General features: G+C 40.6%; 1 protein-coding gene across 1 annotated transcript in view; it reads right to left on the bottom strand.

Moving 5' to 3' along the window:
- The window catches only part of Cntnap4 (contactin associated protein family member 4), a 298,020-nt gene that overhangs the window by 133,048 nt on the left and 139,821 nt on the right, over positions 1 to 25,151 (bottom strand). The window contains exon 4 of the mRNA XM_048437330.3: positions 9,096 to 9,243. Coding sequence (XP_048293287.3) covers positions 9,096 to 9,243 — 148 coding nt within the window. The remainder of the gene's footprint in view (positions 1 to 9,095; positions 9,244 to 25,151) is intronic.

The raw sequence follows: 25,151 nt of genomic DNA, 5'->3' as shown, positions 1-25,151 counted from the left end.
TTGAGTTGGTGAACTCAAGTATCTATTGCAATATCGAAAGCTGGCTCACAGTGTATAATTCTAGTCTTCAGTTTTCAGGGCATTGCTAATTTACATTCCTATTTTTTTTAAGTTAGCATGAGCTTTGTCATGATTGACTTATGTTCCATTCAATGAATAAAGCCCATAATTTCCTCTTACATAGTCAATATTTAAGCAATTAAATGCCTTAGTTTGGGACTTTTCTACATTTGTTCTCCTCATGTCTTCTCATTCACTTTTCCCTGTGCCCTGTTCATGATTGTCAGTGTTGAACATGCTGCGTGGATGATAGGGGAAGCCTCCCTGAGGTTCACCAAAATGCCCCCATTCACTCCTCCATCTATCCAGAAGATTGATAGCAGAAAGGAAACTGTTGTGCACCCGTACAATGAGAATGCACTGTGGAGAAAAAAGAGTGTTTCGTGACAGCTGAAAACATCTCTTGGCCTGAAAGTGGGGTATCAAGGAAGGGGAGAGGGACTATTACTTGCTGAGGGAAGAGAACGAGCAAGGCAATTATCTAAGTGGAAGAACGAAGGTAGAATACGGAGCAATTGCTATAGGCATCATGCAAAAGCCCCTAGGGCTAGAAAAACCATAAAATTGTGGCATGTCACAGCAACTGAAATTAATTCAGTTTGGCTAAATAGTTGGATATTCTTATACTGTAGCGGGGGGGGGGGGGGGGGGAGACCATAGGCTACAAACTAAGCATGCTTGCTCAAGATTACAGACAAGAAATTTTAAGTGCAGACTAAGGACAATCGCTCAAGCAATTCATTCACAATTATGAACATTACCTCCTGCGGTTTAATCTCTACTCCCTAAGGGCATGTCAGAAACATTCATTTTTACCCAGTTATTTTCCCACCCGACTTTTGTTTGCATTCTTGTGTTTGTCTTTGGAACACAAAGCATCTCCCCATCTAATCATCAAAGACCTTATTTTCTTTTCTTTCCTGTCTTCCATCACTCATGCCCTTCCATCCATTTCTTCTCTGGATCTATAAATGTGTTCACCGATGCAGGGGCCAACACATCTAAAATTTCCCCTTTCCCGTTGATGCCATAAAATTTAGCTTCTGCTTCACTCAGTCCTCGGGAGACAACTTCAGGTTTGCTGACGTTAAAGTAGAGCGGGCTCTTGGAGACGGGTTTTCTACACACCTGGCCCCTCTTCACAATCAGTTGTTGCTCTAGCTTGTTGGAGCAGAGGGCAATAAAATTACAGGTGGGTCTCACAATAACCATTTTCCCTGAAATGATCACAGGACAGCCTGAGTCAAAAACTTTAGCAGGCACGTGTATTACACAATATGGGAAGAAGCTGGCATTTTAAAAATGTGAAAAATAGGGCTCATATTCCGTAAATGTGCTTGCTGCCAAGCCTAATAACCTGAGCCTGAGTCTTGGGACCTATGTGGAAGAGAGAACTGACTCCTGAAATGTCCCTCTGACCTCCACAGGTAGTGCACACATGCACACACACGCACAACTACACGTACCGTAATAAAATATATTAATTATATAAATACATATATTAAATGTATGAAGAGTCTGCTCTAGTTGTAGGGAAGCATTCACATTATTTTTAAGGTACAAGTAGTTGTTGAAATTTAGCACTTCATTATTTTATTAGCGTGACACAGGGGGAACACTTTAGGATTTACTAAGAAGTAAATTTATGAGTGGTTCAGTTCTATACTGTCAACATGAAGGCTGGAGTGGCTTCATATTTCATAGGCACTTGAACTCAATGAGTCAACAACAGGATTAATTATCCCTCTGTTCTCTTCCACAGCCTATTCAGTCTCCAGTCTAGCTTTCTAGATGCAATGAGGCAGTGTCCCGTCACAATGTAACCGAGCTCTGATGCTTCGGGATCTGCAGTAGATCCTTGACTCTTACCTTCTCCCCATTGGTGGATTGTTGCTCTAGTATGGTACACTGGTTGGCTTGCACAGGTGACATCAAAAACATTCAATTCTGCTTCCATATACATATTTAGCTCTCCAACATATAACCTCCATTTCTGTGTGAGTCATCATTCACAATGCAAACTCTAGCCTAAGGAGGATGTGCCCTACAAGGGGCTGGCACTTCTCACATTAACTGACTTTATTCAAACAATCTCCCCTCAGACATGCCCACAGCCCAACTCAATATAGACAACTTACTCATTAAGACTCTCTTCCAGGTGATTCTAGATTGTATCAAACTGACAATTAAAGTTACTCATTCCATGATCCATCAACTCTCTTTCCTGTGTTTGCCTGAGTGGAATAATTTCTTCTATCTGGAATCTCCTCCAATCTTATTGTGTGAAAATGTATCTTAATTTCAAAGCATACTGTTATCAACTTCTTTTATTAACCTCAATCTTTGTCCCTCATATTTATAAGCTTTAATATTTCACAAACTACAGTATTTTGCTTTGATGAGTACAATGCATTCCAATATTGCACTGTCTATCTTACTTAATAAAATGTATACTACTTTAGATTTTCTCTATAGACCCAATATATAGAAAAAACTCTCTTCTGGAAAAAAGTCAGTCTATACATATTTGTGAATAGATGCAAGGTTCTAGTAGTTGGGAAGAGCACTAACTTTGGGAAATTACATCATTCGTTTTAGATTTGGGTCTAACATATATTATCTGATCTTGGACAAAGTTCGTTGGTGCGGGAGAATTATCTGTATTCTGTCAATCATATTTTAATAAAACGCTGATTGGCCAGGCAGGCAGTATAGGCGGGAAAGCCAGACAGGAAGTAGGGGTGGAGCAAAGAGACTGGGAGTATTCTGGAAGCAGAAGCTCTCTCTCAGCCACTCCTGCACAGACCACCGAAGAGGCAACATGTAAGCTGTCACATTGAGAAAGGTACTGAGCCCATGTGGCTAACATAGATCAGAATAATGGGGTAATATATGTTATAAGAGTTAACAAGAAGCCTGACCTAATGGGCCAATCAGTTTATAACCTTATGGAGTCCTGTGTGTAATTTCTCTTTGGGATTTGCCGGCTGTTGGGGTACCGGGCGGGACGGAAACCCCAACAAGCCGGCCCTCATGTTACATATGGCGCCCAGACGTGGATAGGTGAGTCCACGAAAGGCCTGGGAGAGTTTGGGAAAGAGTAGAGTGGGGTATGTTTTCTTGGTGGCAGCAGTTTTTCGGTTCTGCTCTGCTTGCTAGAGGCGGGCAAGTGCTCTCATCTAGGAGAGGCTTCTTGACTCAGCCTTGGCTGCAAAACCTTGCAGCTCATTGGGAGGTCCTGCCACGAAACACTTGGATGCTGTTGGTGGAGAGCTGAGTGCATGCTTTTCGGTCGTAGCAGGAAAAAAGCTGTGCTGTTTTGAAGTGCCGGCTTTCTGGACCATCCTGCCAGGGCAAACTCTGACTCTTTCAGGCAGGCAGTCCGACTGAGTGTGGTCCGTGAGCAGAATGCTCCAGCTTGCTTGCTGGCAAGGACCTTGAAATGCCATAGAGTTGTGGCAGTGAACACAGCTCTGGCTGGTATCTCAGCCGTGAGGCTGGAAAGCTAAAAAATGAGCTGGATCTAGCCGTCAAAGCCATGGCTCTCCATATTGATTACTAAATTAAAGGCTTATGAAGTCAGAAAAAGAGAGATATACAGTAAAGAGAGATTCAAAGAGAAAAAAAAACCTCTAAATATTTTACACTGTGTTAAAAATATATATGCAGGCTAAAAGTTAAAGTTCTTAATGTAAGAAAAAGGAAGAAAGAGAGTAGTTGGGTGTGGTGGTACACACCTTTAATTCCAATGCCTGGGAGGCAGAGGCATATTGACCTCTGTGACTTTAAGGGGCAGAGGTAGATTGACCTCTGTGACCTCAAGGTGTGGTAGTACACGCCTTTAATCCCAATACCTGGGAGGCAGAGACAGACAGATCTCTGTGAATTCAAGGTATGGTAGCAAACACCTTTAATCCCAGCACTGGGGAGGTAGAGACAGGCAGATCTCTGTGAGTTCAAGGACAGCCTGGTCTACAGAGTTATTCCAGGACAAAGATATACAGAGAACCTGTCTCAAAAAGTAAAAGAAAAAAAAATAAAAGAAATAGAGGTTAAAATAAAGATGGAAAATAAACAGAGAATCTTGATACTGTATGCTATTATGCTCTCTTTGAATTGTTTAAATGCTGAGGAAGGAGCAAGAGCTGCTAAAAGACTTTTGTTTATAAATGCTGCTGAATTAATCCAATATAGATATTTTGAAAATACCTTGGCTTCAAAACTGAAGTCAAAAGGTATGTTACTTTGGAGAAGAGATTTTGTTTTTGTTTCCACAGAAAACGAGAGGCTTTGGATTTATTCTGAGTTAAGAAAAATCCAGTATGATCAAGGAAGGCCACCTGAGAAATCTCCGACAGGAACAGATGGCCCAGATGTCTGAGTTCTTCATCCAGAACAGGTTCAAGACTGCTGCCTGAGATGATCAAGACTCACAGGATACTCCAGTCAGGACTTGATGATAATTCTAAATTTTCTTTAGGTCCCCTTAAGACTATCAGCGCCCCCAACCAGCAGGAAGTAGCCTGAAATACTACGCCCACATTCCCAACAAATGGATTATGGGTATTTTCCTTTGTTTTTTTAAAAAAAAAAGAGGGAAATGGTGCGGGAGAATTATCTGTATTCTGTCAATCATATTTTAATAAAACGCTGATTGGCCAGGCAGGCAGTATAGGCGGGAAAGCCAGACAGGAAGTAGGGGTGGAGCAAAGAGACTGGGAGTATTCTGGAAGCAGAAGCTCTCTCTCAGCCACTCCTGCACAGACCACCGAAGAGGCAACATGTAAGCTGTCACATTGAGAAAGGTACTGAGCCCATGTGGCTAACATAGATCAGAATAATGGGGTAATATATGTTATAAGAGTTAACAAGAAGCCTGACCTAATGGGCCAATCAGTTTATAACCTTATGGAGTCCTGTGTGTAATTTCTCTTTGGGATTTGCCGGCTGTTGGGGTACCGGGCGGGACGGAAACCCCAACAAGCCGGCCCTCATGTTACAGTTCGTGACATGTCTTTGATTCACTTTCTTCCATGTCAGATGTCAGGCACTTTGATATTGACTGATCTTGAATGAATAGCACAAACAAAGCCTGTCCATGAACTATGTTATGTGAGTGCATCCCATGGCTGTTATCTAGGAGGGAGACCATGCCCTCACCCCAAATACCATTGTTTCCTATTTACAGACATTATAGCAGAATGCCCTCCAATGCCTAGAAAACTCTAGCCTGTTCTTGCCTCCACCACTCAAAAGTGTGGCAAACAAAATCAAAGAACTTGGTGCTTATGCTGAAAATATTCAGGCCCCTTCATTCATAAGTGGAAAAAGCCAATTGTTTCAACTATTCCTATGCCCAGTTACTGAAAACAAGTCTATGGCTCATTAGGTAGAAAATTTTGCTTGTCTCCTATGCCTGCATAAAATGGTGATATTCATGTACCTACCCCTTTGTGCTGTTCAAACTAAATGAGAAAATCCCTACAAATAATGCTCTTTGGTGCATAATAACTGTTCAATACTTGTTGGCTTTATGGTATCATGTGTAATTAACTAACACTCAAGCAAGGATGATGGCATGCATTGTTTGAGAATGTGATGACTATTCAACTGAAAGATTAAAGCTAATATGATCCAACCTATTCCTAGAAGTCATGTACACCCAAGCCAATTTTAAGTTAGTTTTTGACTCTCTATGAGAATATCTTTCCACTAAACTGTTTACTTAATATCACATAATAGTTTAAAACTATGCATCCACCATTTTACATTGGCCTCTGTCATACTATTTTACTCTGTGTATTTGAGCTTAAAATCTACTACTGCTTAAATCATGAGTCAGAGAGAAAAGGAGACTGATTGGTAGGTGGGAAATGGACTTTTCCTCAAAGTAGCAAATGCAATCACAACAAAGTGGGTGTTTCAAAGAGTTATGGGCCTGGACAGTTGGGAGACAGGCTATCCTGAGTCATATGGCATCAAAGAGAACTCAAAGCAGCCTAAACCTCATCAGGCACTACCTCATGGGTATTATAAGCAATAATTAGATGTCAGCAAAACAGCATTGAATTTACAGTCAAAATTCAAAAGTTATCAAGTATTGAAAGTGGGCATATTGCTTCATTTCCCCAAGACTCAGTTTACCATGGGAAATATCAGAATTGAATTAGAATGTCTCTAGAAATGATTCATGTCACAGTGTATCCACAATCAATGTCAGCTCTTACTCTGCTGTAGTAAATAGTTTTTAAAATGAACATTTCATAGAGAATACAGTTGTCAATACAAAGCAGTCTGATATCTGTTCTCTTGTTTATCCATCATGCATGTATGAGTTTGGCTAACCTCCAGCATTTAAAGACAAAGGCTGGAGAGATGGACCCATTGTAGAGCACTTGTCTAGTGCATAACAGGGGCTAGAATCAGTCCCCAGAACTGCAATAATAATAATAATGATGATGATATAAATGTGTTAGAAATAAGACTGTCCAAGTTCTGACTTCCAGAACTTGATTAGGGTAGGCTATTTTTCAAAGGGTGTTTATTTCCCAGGTCTGAAAATTATGAAATGAGAAACAAACATACCCAGAGCAACTAAGCAGGACTGTGGAAGCCAAGAAAGCCAGCAGTCCAGCTGGGCAGATGGTGAAAAAGCTACTCTGGAACTTGGCTCTGTGATCCAGGAGCTGCAGGGAGCAAGAGCTTGAGTCCTGGGCTGCAAACCTAGCTTTGTCACTTCCTGTCTGGGCAGCCCGAGCCAGTCATCCATCCCAAGCCTTAGTTCTCTTTTGTAAAATGGAAAAAGGGAAACATTATCTTGTCATAATTACCTGGGTCCCTTTGATATGTCATAAACGTCTTTGTCTAGTGCCTATAAGAAGCACGCAATGAACTGCATAATTCAGTCTAGATTCCCAGCATCCACATGAAAAGTCAGCCACAATGGCACATGTCTATAATCCTAACACTGGGAAGTCAGACACGGAAGGATCTATGGGCTTCCTGCAAAAACTGTCTAGTGGAATTAGTGCAAACTCCAGGTTCAGTGAAAGACTAGTCTCAGAAAAAGGATGTTTGAGGAAGACCCCTGATAATAGCCTCTGGTGTCCACATACTATGGATACATGCACCCACATACACATAAGCATGTATAAACACACACACACACACGTATTACATACACACAAAGAAACACCCTAGTGCCTCTAGTAAGTACTCGGCAAGTTCTTCTATTTTTAGGATTAGCAATATTAATGTTATTAATATTGATATTGGTGCTGCTGTTAATTGAATTACTGTTCCATCAAACATCATTATTGTTGCTCTAGGAGCCTGAAGGGAAAAAGTGTTGATTAATGATGGCATTTAATACTAGGAACATCATTAAAATATACGAGGCGCTCCAGGAAGTCTATACAATATGATCTCTTGACCTGACAGTTTTTAAAACTTCAGCAATGGCCTGGAGAGAAGGCCTACCAGATAAGACCACAAACTGCTCTTCCAGAGGAACCAAGTTCCGTCCCCAGAACCTACATGTGTCAATTCACAGCTACCTGTAACTCAAGATCCAGGGAATCTGATGCCCTCTTCTGACCTCCGTGGGCACCTGCACACATGTACACATACCCACTCAGAGACACACAATTAAAATAATTATTTAAAAAAAATCTTTGAAGACTTCATCAAGTCATCTGACTTCTTTCTGACATTTGCTTTTCTTCTCTGTTAGTAAAAGGAAGCAGGCCATTGCCAGGACAGCATCCTAAAGTGACAGGATACATATAAAATAAGAAACCATTAGTGGCTAAAAAATAAGCAAATAAATTTCTGCTGAGGGATAATGATGTAGTAAAACTGGACAGTCCTGAGGTCTTATTCTGAAGTTTCCCATGTGTTAGTTGTAAGACACTGGGTCAGTGCCTGAATCTCCGAAAACCTCAACCTGTTTGTCTGTTGAGACCCTTCTAATAGACCATGCTAGCCAGCTCACTGCTTTTACAGATGCCCTACTGGGTACTGTGGCTTGAGGTAGGGCTCTTCCCCACAAGAACATGTAATAAAACGCTTCATTAGGGGGAGACAGTGAAATCTGTGACTTCTGCCTTTTTTATGTGAAGATATTTCAAACGCATTTTATATTCTGGCAGAGGTCTTGGCCGTCTCTTCTAATATATGCTGAGGACATGGTACACTTAAAACTGAATTCCTTGGCATATTAGTTTAGTCTGGAGAGAAAATACTCAGCTTTCACAACAGCTGGCTGGCCATACCAGATGGACTGTTGTCTCTTTTCTTAAAATGAGGGTACCGACTTGAAACTTTAAGTGTAACCCACTAGGGAGTTGCAGTATTTTAATACTCATACCTACTTAATAATGATAGTTTTGTAAGAAATGGGTATACACACACACACACACACACACAGAGACACACACACAGACACACACACAGACACCCGAGGGTATTTTTGCAAAACCATGAGCTACTTTGTGCATTGTCTATAAGAAACACTCAGGGGATTGGAGAGGTAGCTCAGGTGACATCACCAGCACACACAGAAAAAGCTAGGACCAATTAATGATACAGCCTTGGAATCCCAGCACTGGGGTGAATGGGATGGGAAACAAAAAAAAGGCATATCCCTGGATCTCACTGGTCAGCTAGTAGCTGAATCAATGAACTCCACCTCAGTGAGAGCCCCTGCCTCAAAAAAACAGGTAAAGAGCAATCACACACACACACACACACACACACACACACACACACACACACACACACACACAAGCCCACAATGGGGAAAGAGAGAGAGAGAGAGAGCACAAATACACTTCATGCCTGAATTCAGATGTGAAAGTTGAATGCTCCTGTAAATATTGGCATGTTTCGGTCACAGAATGGCTTTCAACTGAAATCATTCCTGTCTGCTGTCTCTCTTCATACCTACGAAGTTGATTTATTTCAGCGGGCAGTGTGGTTTTTCAAGCATCTCCTTTGATATCTGTTTCAATGTGCTGGGTAAACAAAACACTTACGGTAGGCACACCCGAACACCTCAATTCGCATTCCAATTCTGCCCTTGGGGTTCCATTCTAGAGGGATGAAGCGCAGAAACCTGGCTTTGATTGAAGGCTGGAGTCTATAGTACACAACGCTGTCTGCATTCGCATTGCCAGCAAAACCCTGGAAGAAAAGGAAAGAGAAGGAACTCAGGGTATCTGGAGACTACCGGTGTCACCTGCAATGATTGTCTGTGTGCACACCCAACCTTTACCTTTTTTCCTGTGTGTGAAAAGTGTCACTTTAAAATCAGATGAACAGTTTTGCCTCTCCATCCACGGAATTGACTGCTGCCTGCTTTTCTTTGTATTAAGAGAAATTTTTAAGTTACATCACACCCATTAAATCAGCTTTCAACCAGGATACCCTCAATAAAAATTGCTTCTGCAAAACACAGATTAAATGAAAAAGCGTGCGTGCCTGCAGCTGCCAGCCCTGCAAACAGCGTGGAAAGAGCCGAGAAAATAATCTGAGTATTGAAAAACTATTACCTGATTCAGCAAAGAAATTGCTCACCTGCTTCAGCGATTGCACTTTCTCAGCTCCCTCATTAGCATAAACAAAGGCCTCCCCCAAGTAGGAACCCTGCTCTCTCTATCAGCTGCTTAGCTTCATCAGCACACTGCCTCATACCTGTCCAGAGCTGGAAGGGGAAACTGGAAGCGATGAGAATTTGCAAAGACCTGTGATTAGACTTACAGACTCCGGCCCCGGAAAACTAGAGAGACCTTTGGGTTGATGCTAAGCCAGCACAGTCAAATTGCAGATGAGGAAATTGAAGGTCAGAAAGGTGGGGAAAAATCTCTGGTGTCTGCAAAAACCATTATACTGAGTGAGCCTGGGCTGGTTCCTTCCACAGTATTAGGGCACGTTCGCTGATGTAGAACTTGCCTGAGAACAGATACCGAACTCAGTCTCTTAGCCACCTCTGAAGATATTTTTAAAGATGTATTTATTTTATTTTATGTGTATGAGTGCCTGCATGGGTCTATGCAAACCATGCACATGCCTGGTGCCTGCGATGGGCAGAAGAAGGACCAAAACCTGCAAAGGTAGCAAGTACTCTGAGGTATATCTCCAGCCTAGGGCCATTTGTATCTTCCCTAGCATGGGACTTCACATATGAAGAAAACAGCATAAAACAGAAGCTGTCTCCATTGTTTGTATTTTATCTTTATTTCTTTTCCACCTGTCTCTCTCAACTCTTCTTACCCCTCTCCCTCCTTCTCCTCCTCCTTTTTTTATTTTTTCACAGTCACAATTGGTTTATGTTGCAAAGACATAGGAATGATGCTATTTCAGAGGAAGGCTCAGTATGACAGGTCTCCCTAATGTTCATCAGTAAGGGACCAGGTAGCCATGAGAGGGCACAGGCAGCTGGCTCCATTATTACTACTTGGTACTCGTATTTACCAAAATAATTTCTAATATATTGTAAAGAAAGTATTGCATGTTTAAAACTCAGCTTAATTTGATTCCCTTAGCAATGAGTTTACTTCCTCCTGTCTCATCGATGTTCTCAGGCTCCCTTGACATGAGCATTTCCACAGAGGTACAGATTAGCTAGCTGCTCGCAAAAGAAGTCTGAAACCTAGGCACCTGTGATCTTTAATTCTCACCATCTACTTGACTGTATTTGGAACCAGATATAAAAAAAAAGTTTAAGGATGCTCCTATGAGAGGATTTCCAAAAAGGAGAACTGGCCCTGAGTGTGGACGATACCTTCAATGGGCTGGAATTCTTGGCTGAATAAAAAGAGGAAATGGGGAAAGAGAGCCAAGCATGTGTCACTTGGCTTCCGGACCAAGGCTCTGGCTGCCCTGGCTTCCCCTCCATGTTGGACTTACTCTCAAACCAAAAACCAACAGCAAACTCTTCACTTCATTTTTTTCTTGATGGGTATTTGGTCCCAACAAAAAGCAAAGCAACTAATACAGCATGTCTTTCCATTCCGACTATGACCACGCCATTCAACAAAGCATGCTCTCATCAGAACTGTCATCAAAGCCTGCTCTTGGACCCTTCCCTTCTTCTGTTTCCTGCCTCCATTCATACCCTCACTCTCAATGCTTTCCTCAGTGATCAGTCCGTAAGACTTGGGCAGAATTAGAGCACCTCCTCGCCTGTTTTCTTTGCCTCTCAGACAAAGCCCAAACACCTCATCAAGTGTGACAACCACAACGAGGTGTAGCCCCATAGAATCTCCTTGAAAAGGTTAGATTAAGTGCTGGGTGAGACCTTTTGCATAGAATTTCCCCTTGTCTTGTCTATCTCTGCGACCTCCACCTGAGGCAAAATTCTTCTTCATCACAGTTGCTAAGGTCGTACATGTGGCCTCCCACATCAAAGCTTCCATTTTCCTTTCTTCCTATTTCTCATCATTCGCAGGAGAGGGGGGTTTTCCATTCCCTATTATTTGGTTCTGTTTATCTTATGCAACTACCTGGAGTGCTCCAGTAAAGAAAGCTTGGGCCTTAATCAGCAACCACAGCAGTGAAATCCCTGCTTGGCTCAAGGTGACTCCCAGCAAGACACCTGGACATTTCTGTTTGAGGAAGACCAGCCTTGAAAACAACATTCAAGAAAGCTAGGCAGGTTTCTGAATGACCTGGCCTCACAGAGCAGGGGCCAACCTCTGAAGACCATGTGCTGTGTCGCTCGGGACCTGGAATGATGCAGCATGTCTCAGGCATACTAGATCACATGTGTGTTCCTCCTTCCCGTTTCCTCATTGCTGTAGATTCCTGCTGCTCTTTGGCAGAGCACCTCCCTGGGCTGGTGCAGTTTCCCAGAACATAACGTAAGTAGGAGAACAGTTTAACCCCACAGTCGTTGGACTCTGACCGTCAGGCCCTTTGAGAAAGTCCCTTTTTCTATTTCACCGGTCAGAGCAAGTCACTAAGGATTAGGTAAGAAAGATTATCACACTAGCAAAAGCCCCATTCTATCTTATCTCTACACGACAGAGGTTTCCATTTCTGGGCAGATCATGAGCACCTGCCTGAAACCTGGATATTCATGTACTCTAATTTTTCTTTTAGGATGGTCAAGACAAGGCACAACTTCAAACTTGAAATACCTAAGTACTTTTTAAAGTTTCTGTGCAGACCCTCAAGCTCTGGGGTGTGTGTGTGTGTGTGTGTGTGTGTGTGTATCTGTGTGTATGTATACGTATGTGTACATACGTATATGCATGTTTCACACAGACATAGATAATGGTGTGTGTGTGTGTGTGTGTAAGTATATGAATATGTGTATATGCATCTGTTATGATGGCCCCAGGCACTGGTGTTTGTGTGTGTATATATATATATATATGTATATCATATAGACCCTAGGCAGTGGTATGTGTATGCATGCCTGTATATTCACGGGCTTTGCAGACCCCAGGCACATATACATAAACACATTGGTGTGCACACACAAGCACGTGTGTACATGCATCTGAACAAGCTCTCCACATCAAGGTGCTGTGCAGTCAGAGCCGACAGCCTGGTCTCCCGATAACTGGATTCTACGTGCTGTCTATCAGTTCATCTCATACCTTTGATTCTAGTTCCTGGGTGCCACTGGCTGACTAATGTAATCTGTAATTATAATCCCTTGCCAAGTGAACAGGTGGATGATTAATTAGATGACCTTCCAAAAGATATCACATTTTTTCCAAAATTAATAGAATTTCACACATTCAGATAGCTGCACAACGATCTCAGCTTCTTAAGGGACTGGGGGAAAAGATTCTCATATTGACAGTGATAACAGATGGGGAAATGATGTGGGAACTTATGTGGATGGCAATGTTTGGTTTTTACCTGATTGATTTATAGGATATTTAAAAATTTAAACAGAAAGTATAAATATAAAATACATATCATTTGCATAAGTAATACAAATATCTTCCCTGGCACAGGAAAAATTTTAGCAGTTCTCTCTTACAAAATCGTGAGGCTGAAGATAGTGGAACCTGGGATTTTTAAGTAAGCTGGCATTCTTTTTATAATTATTTTAAAAATTAAGATATTTACATAGGAAGTACAGGCAGTGATGTGGCTGGCAGAAGCATCACATAAACCACTCAGGGACCTTAAAAATCTTTCCACTGCAAAGTCAATTGGAAAAAAAATGTAGCCTTGCTATTTCTCACATCAAAAACAGACTGACATTATTTGCTTTCCACTGCCTGACCTGTTTACCGTCTTTAAATCTCCAAATAACCAAGATTCAGTTTTAAATGCGACGCTAACAGAGAAAGTTTCCGAGCATCTGTGGGGGTGCAAGATTGATCCCACATTACCTTACAAATGTAAGTTTCAAGGCCCATTGTCAAGTGTTAAATGCATCTACTTTACCAAGGAGACATTCTTCAATCTGTTATGAAAAAAAAATGTTTTTTTTTTATATACCATCAGAATTCCTTTTAAAAAAAGAGAGAGAGAGAACAAAAAACAGGCTTTGCTGTTGGTTTTGTTTTCTTCTTTGAAAAGGACCAGGGCTCACTATATAGCCAAGGCTGGCCTCAAACTCAGCATCCTCCTGCCTCAGCATCCAGGTACTGGGATCCAGGTGCCAGCAGGAAATATTTAAATTTACATCTCTTTTTCCCTTTCTTTTCCATTTTTTTTTTTTATTTTGGGGATTGTATTTAGTTACATTTCTCCCTTCTCTTTTCTTCTTAAAATACACTGCACTACAAGGACAAATTTATTCCTTCCTTTTAAGAGTTCGGTTTGGAGCCAGCCTCCATGAGGTGCACTTTAGACATTCAGGACGTTCCTTTTCCCACATCCCAGGCTAGAGATGTGAGAGGGGCCAGAAGTCTCCTTCTTACATGCCCTCTACTGCAGTCAGAATGAGAAATGTCTCAGCAAGTGCCTCTGCTTCCACACTTTCTCCCCAGCTCCAGCTGCCCCACAGAGTAAAAGGTTTTGGAGAGAGGGACTCTCTCCAGAGGTGTGTGGGCCTTTGAGTCTACAGCACAATCCTGCCTCAGTCATTTCTTTCTGGTCAGTTGAGATGCCAGCCAGCTGCTGCCACCGGCTCCCCCTGCCACAGAACTGCCTGGAATCAGGGCTTTCCTAGATTTCTGCCACATCCCTCAAACTAGAAGTCAAATCAAATCTCCTGTCTTGAGTTATCTCTTCCCAGGAGTTTGATCAGCTAAAGTCTCCGCCAAGCTGAATCTGAGACTGTGGTCTCCCACCTCCTCAGCACCCAGAAGTCCTGCTCTTTCTCCCTCCCTACTTTATCTCATAAGTTTTTCAGAGACTAAAAAAATTTAGAAGGGTCTATAAGGGAGAAGAAGGAGAATAACAAACGATGTCTTTTTTCCCACTGGAATCAACTCACAACCAACACAAGCCAAGGAACCTACGCCAAGTCTGTGTCTGAGGCTTTGTGTCTGACTCCAGGCTTGCTCCCCAGGAGTGAATTCATGCCCAGTTCTGTTAGTCAGAGGCAGAAGCTAAGAACCGACTACCTTCCCTCCCCCCCAAACGGTCATGATGTTCAACTGTCTTCTATATGTTCATGTCTGTATCCCTCGATTAGTGATGCACACAGCCTTCACCAGAGAAGGTTCCCATTACAACGGTCATCAGTTAATGTAGAAACCAATAACTGGCCAAAATGCTGAGACTATGTGATGCTGAAGTCATTGACTCTACATGTTTTGTGTATAACCGCACACTCCAAAGCTCAGGGAATATTCGGAAATAGTAAACAGAAAGAATGTATGAGCCAGAGCATAGAGAAATACACAGCAAAAAGAAATCCACTGTACATAACATACTCACCATTCCTGAACTCCATTGCAGTTGTGTTGACCTGCACAACAGGTGCACAAGATTGGGTCCCGTTCATCCAAATTTTATCACAGCTGAAGGAGGGACCATGGGGCTCCACCCCTACCCAAGGGACTATCAGAAGCTGATGGTTGTTCCGAGAGGGGCTGTCATTTTCTTCCGTGCTGTAGCCACTGACAAGTGGTCTATGCTCTAGTAAATAACATCCCATCCAGGCCTACCCACACAATTCTAGACTCAGAGGACCACACCCACAGAAAGCCGACTCAAAAGCCGGGGAGGGGTTTGTTGGGAAGAGGAAATGCTTTAGTGGAAGAGTGAAAGGGATAAGAAAGATGAATAAGAATTAAAATGATTAAAATACATTCTATACAAATATGAAACTGTCTAAGTATTTTTAAAGTGTCTTTCCCATCATTCCAGTTTTGCAGCCTAAAAAGTCCAAGGTCAAGACTAGCAGATTCACTGTCAGTGGGGATCACTTCCTGACTTGTAGAAGCCTATGGTTCTGCTCACAGGGTAGAGAGGACAAAGGACCTCCCATAGCACCCATGTGTCTTTCATAAGAGCATTAATGGCATTGTCAGGAATACCCTAGAGCTAACCCCTTCCCAACAGGCCCTCCCCACCAAACGCCACCGCCCTAATGATTGGGACTTCAACACGCAAAACTTGGAAGAGGCAAGCGTCAGATTACAGCACAGAGCAACTGTGTTCTGCATTATCAATTTAAATGTCTTCCGCATGAAAATTTGTCACTCAGGCTAGGACACAGCTGAAGCATTTTATGGGTTTTAATATTGGTGACAACCCTGTGAAGCAGTTATTTTTGTACCCCATTTACAACTGAGGAAAATGAAAATTATAGAGGTTAGGCATCTGAAGTCACACAGCCAGAAAGTGGCTACGTAAGAATTTAATTCCAGGCTGTTCCGACTCCAAAGCTCATAATTCAGCAAAGTCATCAAAATAGCAGAACAAAAACGCAAAACACCTACCCTGGAGGAAGGGTGATCTATTTTCTAAAGTGTTTCCCTCTGTCTCATAGTTGTATTTAAACTATTTCATACATCTGAGGATAATGCGGCTTAGATTGTGGCTGTGCTGGGACTCAGCTCTATCCACCTCCTCTCATAGAATAGAGTAAGATTCTATTGAGTTTTTCATTTTCTTCAATCTACTAGAGAAGGATAAGAATAAGAGACATTGTTCATAAGATTCTTGTGTATAAACAGGCATCCCTCAAATATACAGGGTGTAAGATGCGATGCAAACATGTCATTAAATATGAAAATATCTAGAAGCAAAGTGTAGGCTTATATGATAAAAATCGAAAAGCTTAATTGTATTTTCTTTCCTGGTTGACTCGTTGACTTCTAAACTCCCTGTGATGTTCATGGATGACTTAGAAATGCAATCAAACCACAACGGGGATGTGGCTCAGTAGCACAGTGGTGGCCCAGCATGCACAAGGCCAAGGTCTGATATTCAGTACTGAAAAGTACATGCAGCCAAGAGAATTCATAAGGTAATTAATTTTAAAAATTCACAGAATTTTAAAAAATTTCCAAAGTGATTCTAAAGTTTGTGGTGAGGTGCGACAGCACTAATTTCTTCTGCAAATATTAATTGAACAAACCATGTATAAAAGCCAAGATGTTTAAGAAACTCCTGCCTGTGGCAAATGGTAGGGAGCCATGAAACGTCACTGTCATAAATCAGAAACAGGAGACCAGTTATTCATAGTTACATTGCAGACTCAGACTGCATATAAATTGATCCAACTCCAGCCAAAATAAACAGCAGCAAGAGCAGAAATTCAATGCAACAAACAGACAGGCAAACATGAGAATCCTCTTGTCATTATTGATCTCTTTTATTATGAGAATTCCAGTGACCTACGTGTGACCTACACGCGACCTGCTTCCAAATGCAACTTATTTGGCCATTGTCAGTTAACACAGAGACACTGGCTAAATCACAGCCACAGGCTGTCAAATAAAAATCTCTTCCGTATTTGATGTCAGTTATAAATCTTGACTAAATGTGTCCCCCAAGAGGTCCTTTAGCGTTGAAAAGTGCAAAAGAAAAGCAAAGAAAAAATAAAAACTCCTGAAAAACGAGGGATTTGCCAACATGAACCCAGATAGGAAAAACTTGCAGACATATGTCAAAGAAGACATCAGAACCACAGCTACAAATATTGAGCTGACTCGATTTTCAGTGAGAATGTAATTCCATTCTTTTCAGGCATAAATAGTAATGGCAGTATAAGAGTCTAAAAGGGGCTACTGCAGCCTTGGTGAAACTCTGAAACACTGCTTACTCCAATACTGAGGGGGCTTAAGAGGTAAGTGAACAGCCACATGGCAGAACACCCCACTCTCTAGGACTTCCCAGTGGGATAAAACCCAGGCCCCTCCCCCAACTCCCTGGGCTTTTCTAGCCAGCCAACTGGGAGTTTCCTGCTGCTAGGATCCCCCCAAACCCAAACCAATCCAGCCACCTTCCAAACTACTAGCCATACTCCACCCCCAAACCTTCCTATCCTCCTGTAACCTTGGTGGACCTCTGAAACACAGCTTGTGCCAATACTGAGGGGAATTAAGAGGGACCAAGAGCTTGCTACAACACTGGGGGGATTAAGAGAGAGCACCAAGAGAGAAAACCAGGAGAGAAGACCAAGAGAACAGTTATATAGAGTCCTTAGAGGCTTTCTGAGACAGACCTTGACTGTACAGAGCAGACCAAGAAAAACTCCCAAACACTCAGACAACCACAGCAAGGATTGGACCAAGATGCAAAGACACCGCTGGCCTCCTTTGAAGGAAGAGATGGATAGATGTCAATGCAATAATTCCTTTAAGAACCTAAAAAAGCAGGATGATGGATGATACCATAACCCAGCGGTCACACAACAGGAAGACTTGATCATTCTAACCCAGAAGAAGTAGAAGAAAACTACCTTAAACATAACTTTATGAAAATGGTCGAGACCTTTAAAGAGGAAATGAAAAACTCCCTTAAAGAAAAGGAAAAGACAAACAAAAATTGGAGGAAATTAATAAATCCCTCAAAGAAACCCAGGAAAACGAAGAAGAAACAATCAAACGGGTAAAAGAAACAGTTCAAGACTTGAAGACTTAAATAGAGGCAATAAAGAAAACACAAACAGAGGAAATTCTGGTTATGGAAAATCTGGGAAAATGAACAGGAACAATACAAAGAATCAATGAAAAAAGAGCTGGTTCTTTGAGAAAATCAACAAGATTGACAAACCCTTATCCAAACTAATCGAAAGGCAGAGAGAGAACATCAAAATTAACAAAATTAGAAATGAAAAGGTGGACATAACAGAGACTGAGGAAATTCAGAGAAACATTAGGTCATACTACAAAAACCTGTACTCCACAAAGTACAAAGTTGGAAAATATAAAAGACATAGACAATTTTTTAGATCGATACCATATGTCAAAAATAAATCAAGACCAGGTAAGCAAATTAAATAGACCTATAAACTGCAAGAAATAGAAGCTGTCATCAAAAACCTCCCAACCAAAAAAGGTCCAGGATCAGATGATTTTTGTGCAGAATTCTACCAGAACTTCCAAGAAGAAGATGATACCTACACTCCTCAAAGTGTTCCACATAAAAGAAACAGAAGGGACATTGCCAAACTCTTTTTATGACACTATAGTTACCCTGATACCAAAATCACACAAAGACTCAACCAAGAAAGAGAATTACAGAACAATCTCACTGATAAACATGGATGCAAAAATAATAAAATACTGGCAAACCAAATCCAAGAACACATTAAAAAAAAAAACATCCACTATGATCAAGTTGACTTCATCCCAGAGATGCAGGACTGGTTCCACAAATGAAAATCTATCAATGTAATCCATCATATAAATAAACTGAAGGAAAAGAAAAACATATGATCATTTCATTAGATGTTGAAAAAGCATTTGACAAAATCCAACACCTTTTCATGATAAAGGTCTTGGAGAGATCAGGGATAGAAAGAACATATCTAAATATAATAAAAGCAATATACAGCATGCCAACAGCCAACATCAAATTAAATGAAGAGAGACTCAAAGCAATTCCACTAAAATCAGGAACAAGACAAGGCTGTCCACTCCCTCCATATTTCTTCAACATAGTTCTTGAAGTTTGGCATTAGCAATAAGATAACAAAAGGTGATCAAGGGGATTCAAAATGGAAAGGAAGAAGTCAAACTTTTGTTATTTGCTTATGATATGATAGTGTATATAAGTGACCCCAAATATTCTAATAGAGAACTCCTATAGCTGATAAATACCTTCATTGATCTGGCAGGATACATGATCAACTCAAATAAAAAATAAATAAAATCAGTAGCCCACCTATGCACAAATGATAAAGAAACTGAGAGGGTAATCAGAGAAACATCACCTTTCACAATAGCCACAAATAACATAACGTATCTTGGTGTAACACTAACCAAAGAAGTGAAAGACCTATTTGACAAGAACTTTAAGACTTTGAAGAAAGAAATTGAAGAAGATAACAGAAAATGGAAAGGTCTCCCATGCTCTTCGATAGGTAGGATCAACATAGTAAAAATGACAAGCCTACAGATTCAATGCAATCCCCATCAAAATCCCAAAACAATTCTTCACTCCATATGGGAAAATCATAATCAACTTCATATGGGAAAAAAACTCAAGATAGCCAAAACAATCCTGTACAATAAAAGAATTTCCGGAGACATCATGATCCCTGACATCAAGCTCCATTACAGAGCTATGGTAATAAAAACAGCTTGGTATTGGCATAAAAATAGAAAAGTTGACTAATGGAATCAAATCTAAGACCCGATATTAATCCACATGCCTATCTATGAAGACCGAATTTTTGAAAAACAAGCTAAAATTATACAATGGAAAAAAAGAAAGTATCTTCACCAAATGATGCTGGCATAACTGGATGTCAACATGTAGAAGAATGAAAATAGATCCATCTGTATCGCCATGCACAAAACTCAAGTCCAAAAGGATTAAAGACCTCAATATAAATCCAACCACACTGAACCTGATAGAAGAGAAAATGGGAAGTAGTCTTCAATGCATGGGCACAGAAGACCACTTTCTAAAATTAACCCCGTAGCACAGACACTGAGAGCAACAATAAATAAATGGGACCTTGTGAAACTGAGAAGTTTCTGTAAAGCAAAGGACACAGCCAATAAGACAAAAAGGCAGCCTACTGAATGGAAAAAGATCTTCTCTAATTCCACATCAGACAAAGGACTGATCTCCAAAATATATAAAGAACTCAAGGAATTAGATATTAAAATTCTAAATAACCCAATTAAAAATGGGGTACAGAACTAAACAGAGAATTCTCAACAGAAGAATTTCAAATGGCCAAAAGATACTTAAGAAAATGTTCAACATCCTTAGCTATCAGGAAAATGCAAATCAAAACAACTCAGAGATACCATCTTACAACTGTCAGAATGGCTAACATCAAAAACACTAATGATAGCTTATGCTGGGGAGGATATGGAGTAAGGAGAACACTCATGCATTGCTGATGAGAATGCAAGCTTGTACAACAACTTTGGAAATCAGTATGGTGGTCTCTCAGAAAATTGGTAATCAACTTACCTCAGGATCCAGCAATACCACTGGTATATTCCCAAAAGATGCTCAATCATACTACAAAAGTATTTGTTCAACTATGTCTATAGCAGCATTATTTGTAATAGCCAGAACCTGGAAACAACCTAGATGCCCTTCAACTGAAGAATGGATGAAGAAAATATGGCACATTTACATATTAGATTACTACTCAGTGGTAAAAAAAATAATGACATCTTGAAATTTGCATGCAAATGGATGGAATTATAAAACATTATCCTGAGTGAGGTAACCTAGACCCCAAAAATGAATATGGTATGTACTCACTTGTAAGTGGATACTAGCTATAAACAAAGGGCATTAAGCCTATAGTTCATAAACCTAGCAAAGCAAAGTATTAAGGTGAACCCAAAGAAAAATATGGAGACACACCTGGAAACTGGAAATGAACAGGATTGACTGACAGGGGTCAGAGCATGGAGGAGGAGAAGAGGGGAGGGGAGAGGAAAACTTGAAGGAACGGGGTGGTCGAGATAGAGGAAGGACAGAGATGAGAGCAAGGAGAGAGATATCTTGATTGAGGAAGCCATTATAGGGTTAGCAGAAACATGGTTTTAGAGAAATTCCCAGAAATCTACAAGGATGACCCCATCTAGAACCCTAGGCAATAGAGGAGAGGGGGCCCGATCTTGACTTGCCCTGTAGTCAAACTGATGAATAAATTAAATATCACCACAGAGCCTCCATCCAGCAGCTGATGGAGGCAGAGGCAGAGACCCACATTGGAGCACTGGACTGATCTCCCAAAGTCCAGTTAAGAGTGGAAAGAATGAGAATATGAGCAAGGAGATCAAGACCATGATTGGTTCACCCACTGAAACAGTTTGCCTGAGCTACTGGGAGCCCACCCACTCCAGCCAGACTGGGAAGGAATAAGCTTAGGACCAAACTAGTTCCTCTGAATGGGATTGATAGTTGCATGGCTGAGGCAGACTGAGGGGCCACTGGCAGTGGCATCAGGATTTATTCCTACTGCTTTTAAGATTCGATTCTCTTTGGATATATACTTGCTCAGCCTAGATATAATAGGGTGGGTCTTGGACCTTCCACAAGGCAATGTGCCTTCCCATCTCTGAGGATTAGATGGAGGTGGAATTGTATGTGGAGGGAAGGGAGGAGGGAAGAGAGTGGGAACTTGGATTGGTATTTTTTAATCTAAGAAACAAAAAAAATTCAAAATCAAAAAAAAGAGTCCAAACACATACTATTATTATGCTAAACTAGCAAATTCTAGAAAGCTCCAGAATGAAAGCAAACAACAGAAACAAGAACAGAGGTTGAGTTAAAGTATAGAATTAAATATTTATAATATGACAGAAGAAACTCAAAATAATAATAATAATACATTAATTATGATAGTGAGCAATAGCTGAGGTCCCTTCTCTTCAGATATGAATAAAGGATTCCTGAGAAAGAGAAATAAAAGCTGAAACAACATTTTTAACTCATGAGATTATAAGTAAAATTTTAGTTCTAAATCCCTGAAAGAAAAGAATATATTTTTCAGCCTCTGGAGATTTTGTATCGGAAATTAAAGACCTATAATTTAGGTAAGGGAGATGGAAAAGGAGAACCCTAGAATCAAGAATAATGTTTTGATTTATGGATTGTTTGCTTGTTTGTTTGTTTGTTGTTTGGAAAGAAAAGCAGAGAGAGAGAGTGAGGTAGCATGAGGTAGGGTGGTTGATGGGTAGGTACCTGAGGAAGATCTGGGAGAAACTTGGAGGGGAGAAAAATAAGATCAAAGTACATCATATGAGAAAATTAAATAATAATTTTTAAAATTAAAAAGTAATATTTCCACTTTCTCAATTGAAACTGTAGCAAAGTATGCAGTCAGGTTTATTGCCTCTTGCTGCCAGCAGAAGTGAATAGAAAGACAGCTTGTAAACCTCTAACTGCCTGTTCAGTTTTTCTCATTTAATATCTTGCACACATGAGAAATAATTAACAACACCAAATACTGTTCTTACAGGAAAATTCACTGTCCTGAAAACACATTGGCACAGACAAACACACACACATGAGCACTCACTTTTATACACACAAGCATGTGTGTTCACACATGCACATGAGCACATTTGTGTACACAGACATGAGCACATGTGTATACACATATGGACACGTTTACACATGCCCACATGTGTGAACACAGACACGAGCATATGTATCGATACACAGAGAACATATACATGCACACAAATAAATGTACACACACACACATGAGCACATGTACACAGACACTCTCATAGGAGCATGAGCTGGAGGTCACATTGTATTCATAGTCAAGAAGAAAAGATAAATTTTGATACTCGGTTCATTTTCTCATTCTAGTCCCTGTTTTTATTCAATCTGGGATGCTGGAGCAGTGGTTCTCAACCTGTGGGTCTTGACCCCTGAAACGTCAAATGGCCCTTACACAAGGATCGGCTAGACCATCCTGCATATCAGATATTTACATCGTTATTCATAATAATAGCAAAATTGCAGATGCGGAGGAGCACCAAAGAGATTTCATGGTTGGGATCAGCACAACTTGAGGAAATGTATGACAGTCACAGCACTCCGAAGGCTGAGAACCACTGCTCTAGATCATGGGACGGTACCACCTTTGTTCGTGATTCTCGTTCATTCTCAATTAGACCTGTCTGAGAACACACAACACACCCACGGGTCTATTTCCTGGACAATTCCAAACCTGTCAAGATGATAATGATAATTAACTATCCCAAAGTCCAACCGAAAAGCATGTCAGTCAATACCTTGACCTAAGGTCTACTTGACAACCTCTGGGACCACAAGCAAGTACTGTCTGATGACAGTTTGTTGAAACAGCTTGCACTGACTGATGCACATGAAAAACCACCACCCTGAAATGCGAAGAGACACGTTCTCCCAAAGACAGAGATATGTCCACTTGGAACCACAATTTCTAGTATGCTGAGCCAGGACTGACACTCATGAAAATCCTGATGAATTGCCTGAGAGTGATTAGTAGAGAACAGCTGAGTGAGACATCCTGAGGATCACATTTCTGAGCCCTTGCAGACTTTGTATCAGACTCTGAGAGTCTGGGTTGGCACGAGAAAGAGGCAGCAGTCGCTGAGTCTTTCTTAACAAAAGTCAACTCCCTTGGCCAGATGCTTTCCAGATATTCTTCCAACTAGAGAGGCTCTGTCAGTTCCTCCAGCCTCCCAAGCCTTCTGGTCTCACCCATGGGAAAGAAGTCGTCAGGATCAGGGCTTCCAGAAAATAGCTCAAACACAGCACCATAGAAGAAGAAGGGTAAAGGACTAGAGAAACCAAACCCAATGAAGGTTGCACTTGGGAGACAAAGGCATTTGAAGCAAGAAAATTTAGTAGATATGGCAGACAACACAATCTTTCCCACACATGCTGTCATCCAACAAATCTCTAGTATAATATTGTGAACAACTGGCAATCTCTGAGGAGGGTCTCAAAGTCAAAAGGTAAGCCAAAAACACACGCACCAATTGAAGGCAACTATTTGGCACCCAGGGCACTTGGTGCAAACATCCCTGAATTCCTAGCAGGACAATATCAGTGCTCGACCTGATGGTGAACATAGCCTTGACTGCTTTCAACAAAAACACTACACAGCTATACACAGAGTCAAGAGGGGTAAAAAATCTGCTAAGGTGAAATAATGATCTAAAACAAAACCAGATTTATCTATGGCACAGAAGATGGAATTATATTATCAAAATTTTAAAGGCTATAACTAAAAAAGGTGATAGAGACTCAAGAAGTCTGGAAAATAAGAATCAGCTCAAAATAAAGTAACAATGTATCATAACATATTCAAACTAAAGAAATGCAACTGCAAAAAGAAAGCACTTGCAAAGAAGTCAAGAGGGGTAGAGAATTAAAAAGATTTTTGTTTTCTAAAGACACTACAAATGATCAAAATTTGACAGCAAACTTACAGAAAGAAAAATAAAAGTCAATTACCACTCTTGAACATAGCTTCTACAGTCCTTAAAATGTAATAACAAAATGAGTCTAGAAAAAAGTACATATAAACAGAATAAAATATAATAAATCATACTTGAATCAAGTTTATTTTCAAAATGCAAGGACTATTGTCATATTTAAATTATTAGATCTAATTTATCACAAATAAGAAAATATGATATACCCACAGATGCAGAAAGAGTCTTTGGTAAGCTCCAATATGTTGAAAATTCACAGGTTGAGAATTTTCAAATCTTTAAACTACAGTATCTGCAAAAATCTTACAGCTAAAAGTTAAAATCCAGATGGGCCTTCAGAATTAAGATGGGGAAGTATACTTGGCATCTCACCCTTAACCAAGAAGTTATCTGCAATTAATAACTTTCAACAAAAGGAAAATCTGTTTTCTCCAATGGGGTGTCATTGAGTATATCAGCCACACTCTGGGGCAGGCCACACACTCAGAAGTGACTGGCCAACATAAAACTCCCTGGATGTGAGTGTTTGTTGGGTTTTGTTTTTGTCTTACTGTGTTATTGTTTTGATTTTTATTTTTTGTTTGT

This window comes from Myodes glareolus, chromosome 22, assembly GCF_982192425.1.
Source record: "Myodes glareolus chromosome 22, mMyoGla1.1, whole genome shotgun sequence".
NCBI lineage: Eukaryota > Metazoa > Chordata > Mammalia > Rodentia > Cricetidae > Myodes > Myodes glareolus.
Note: the sequence above shows the minus strand (reverse complement) of the source record. Positions and strands in the feature narration are given on the sequence as shown.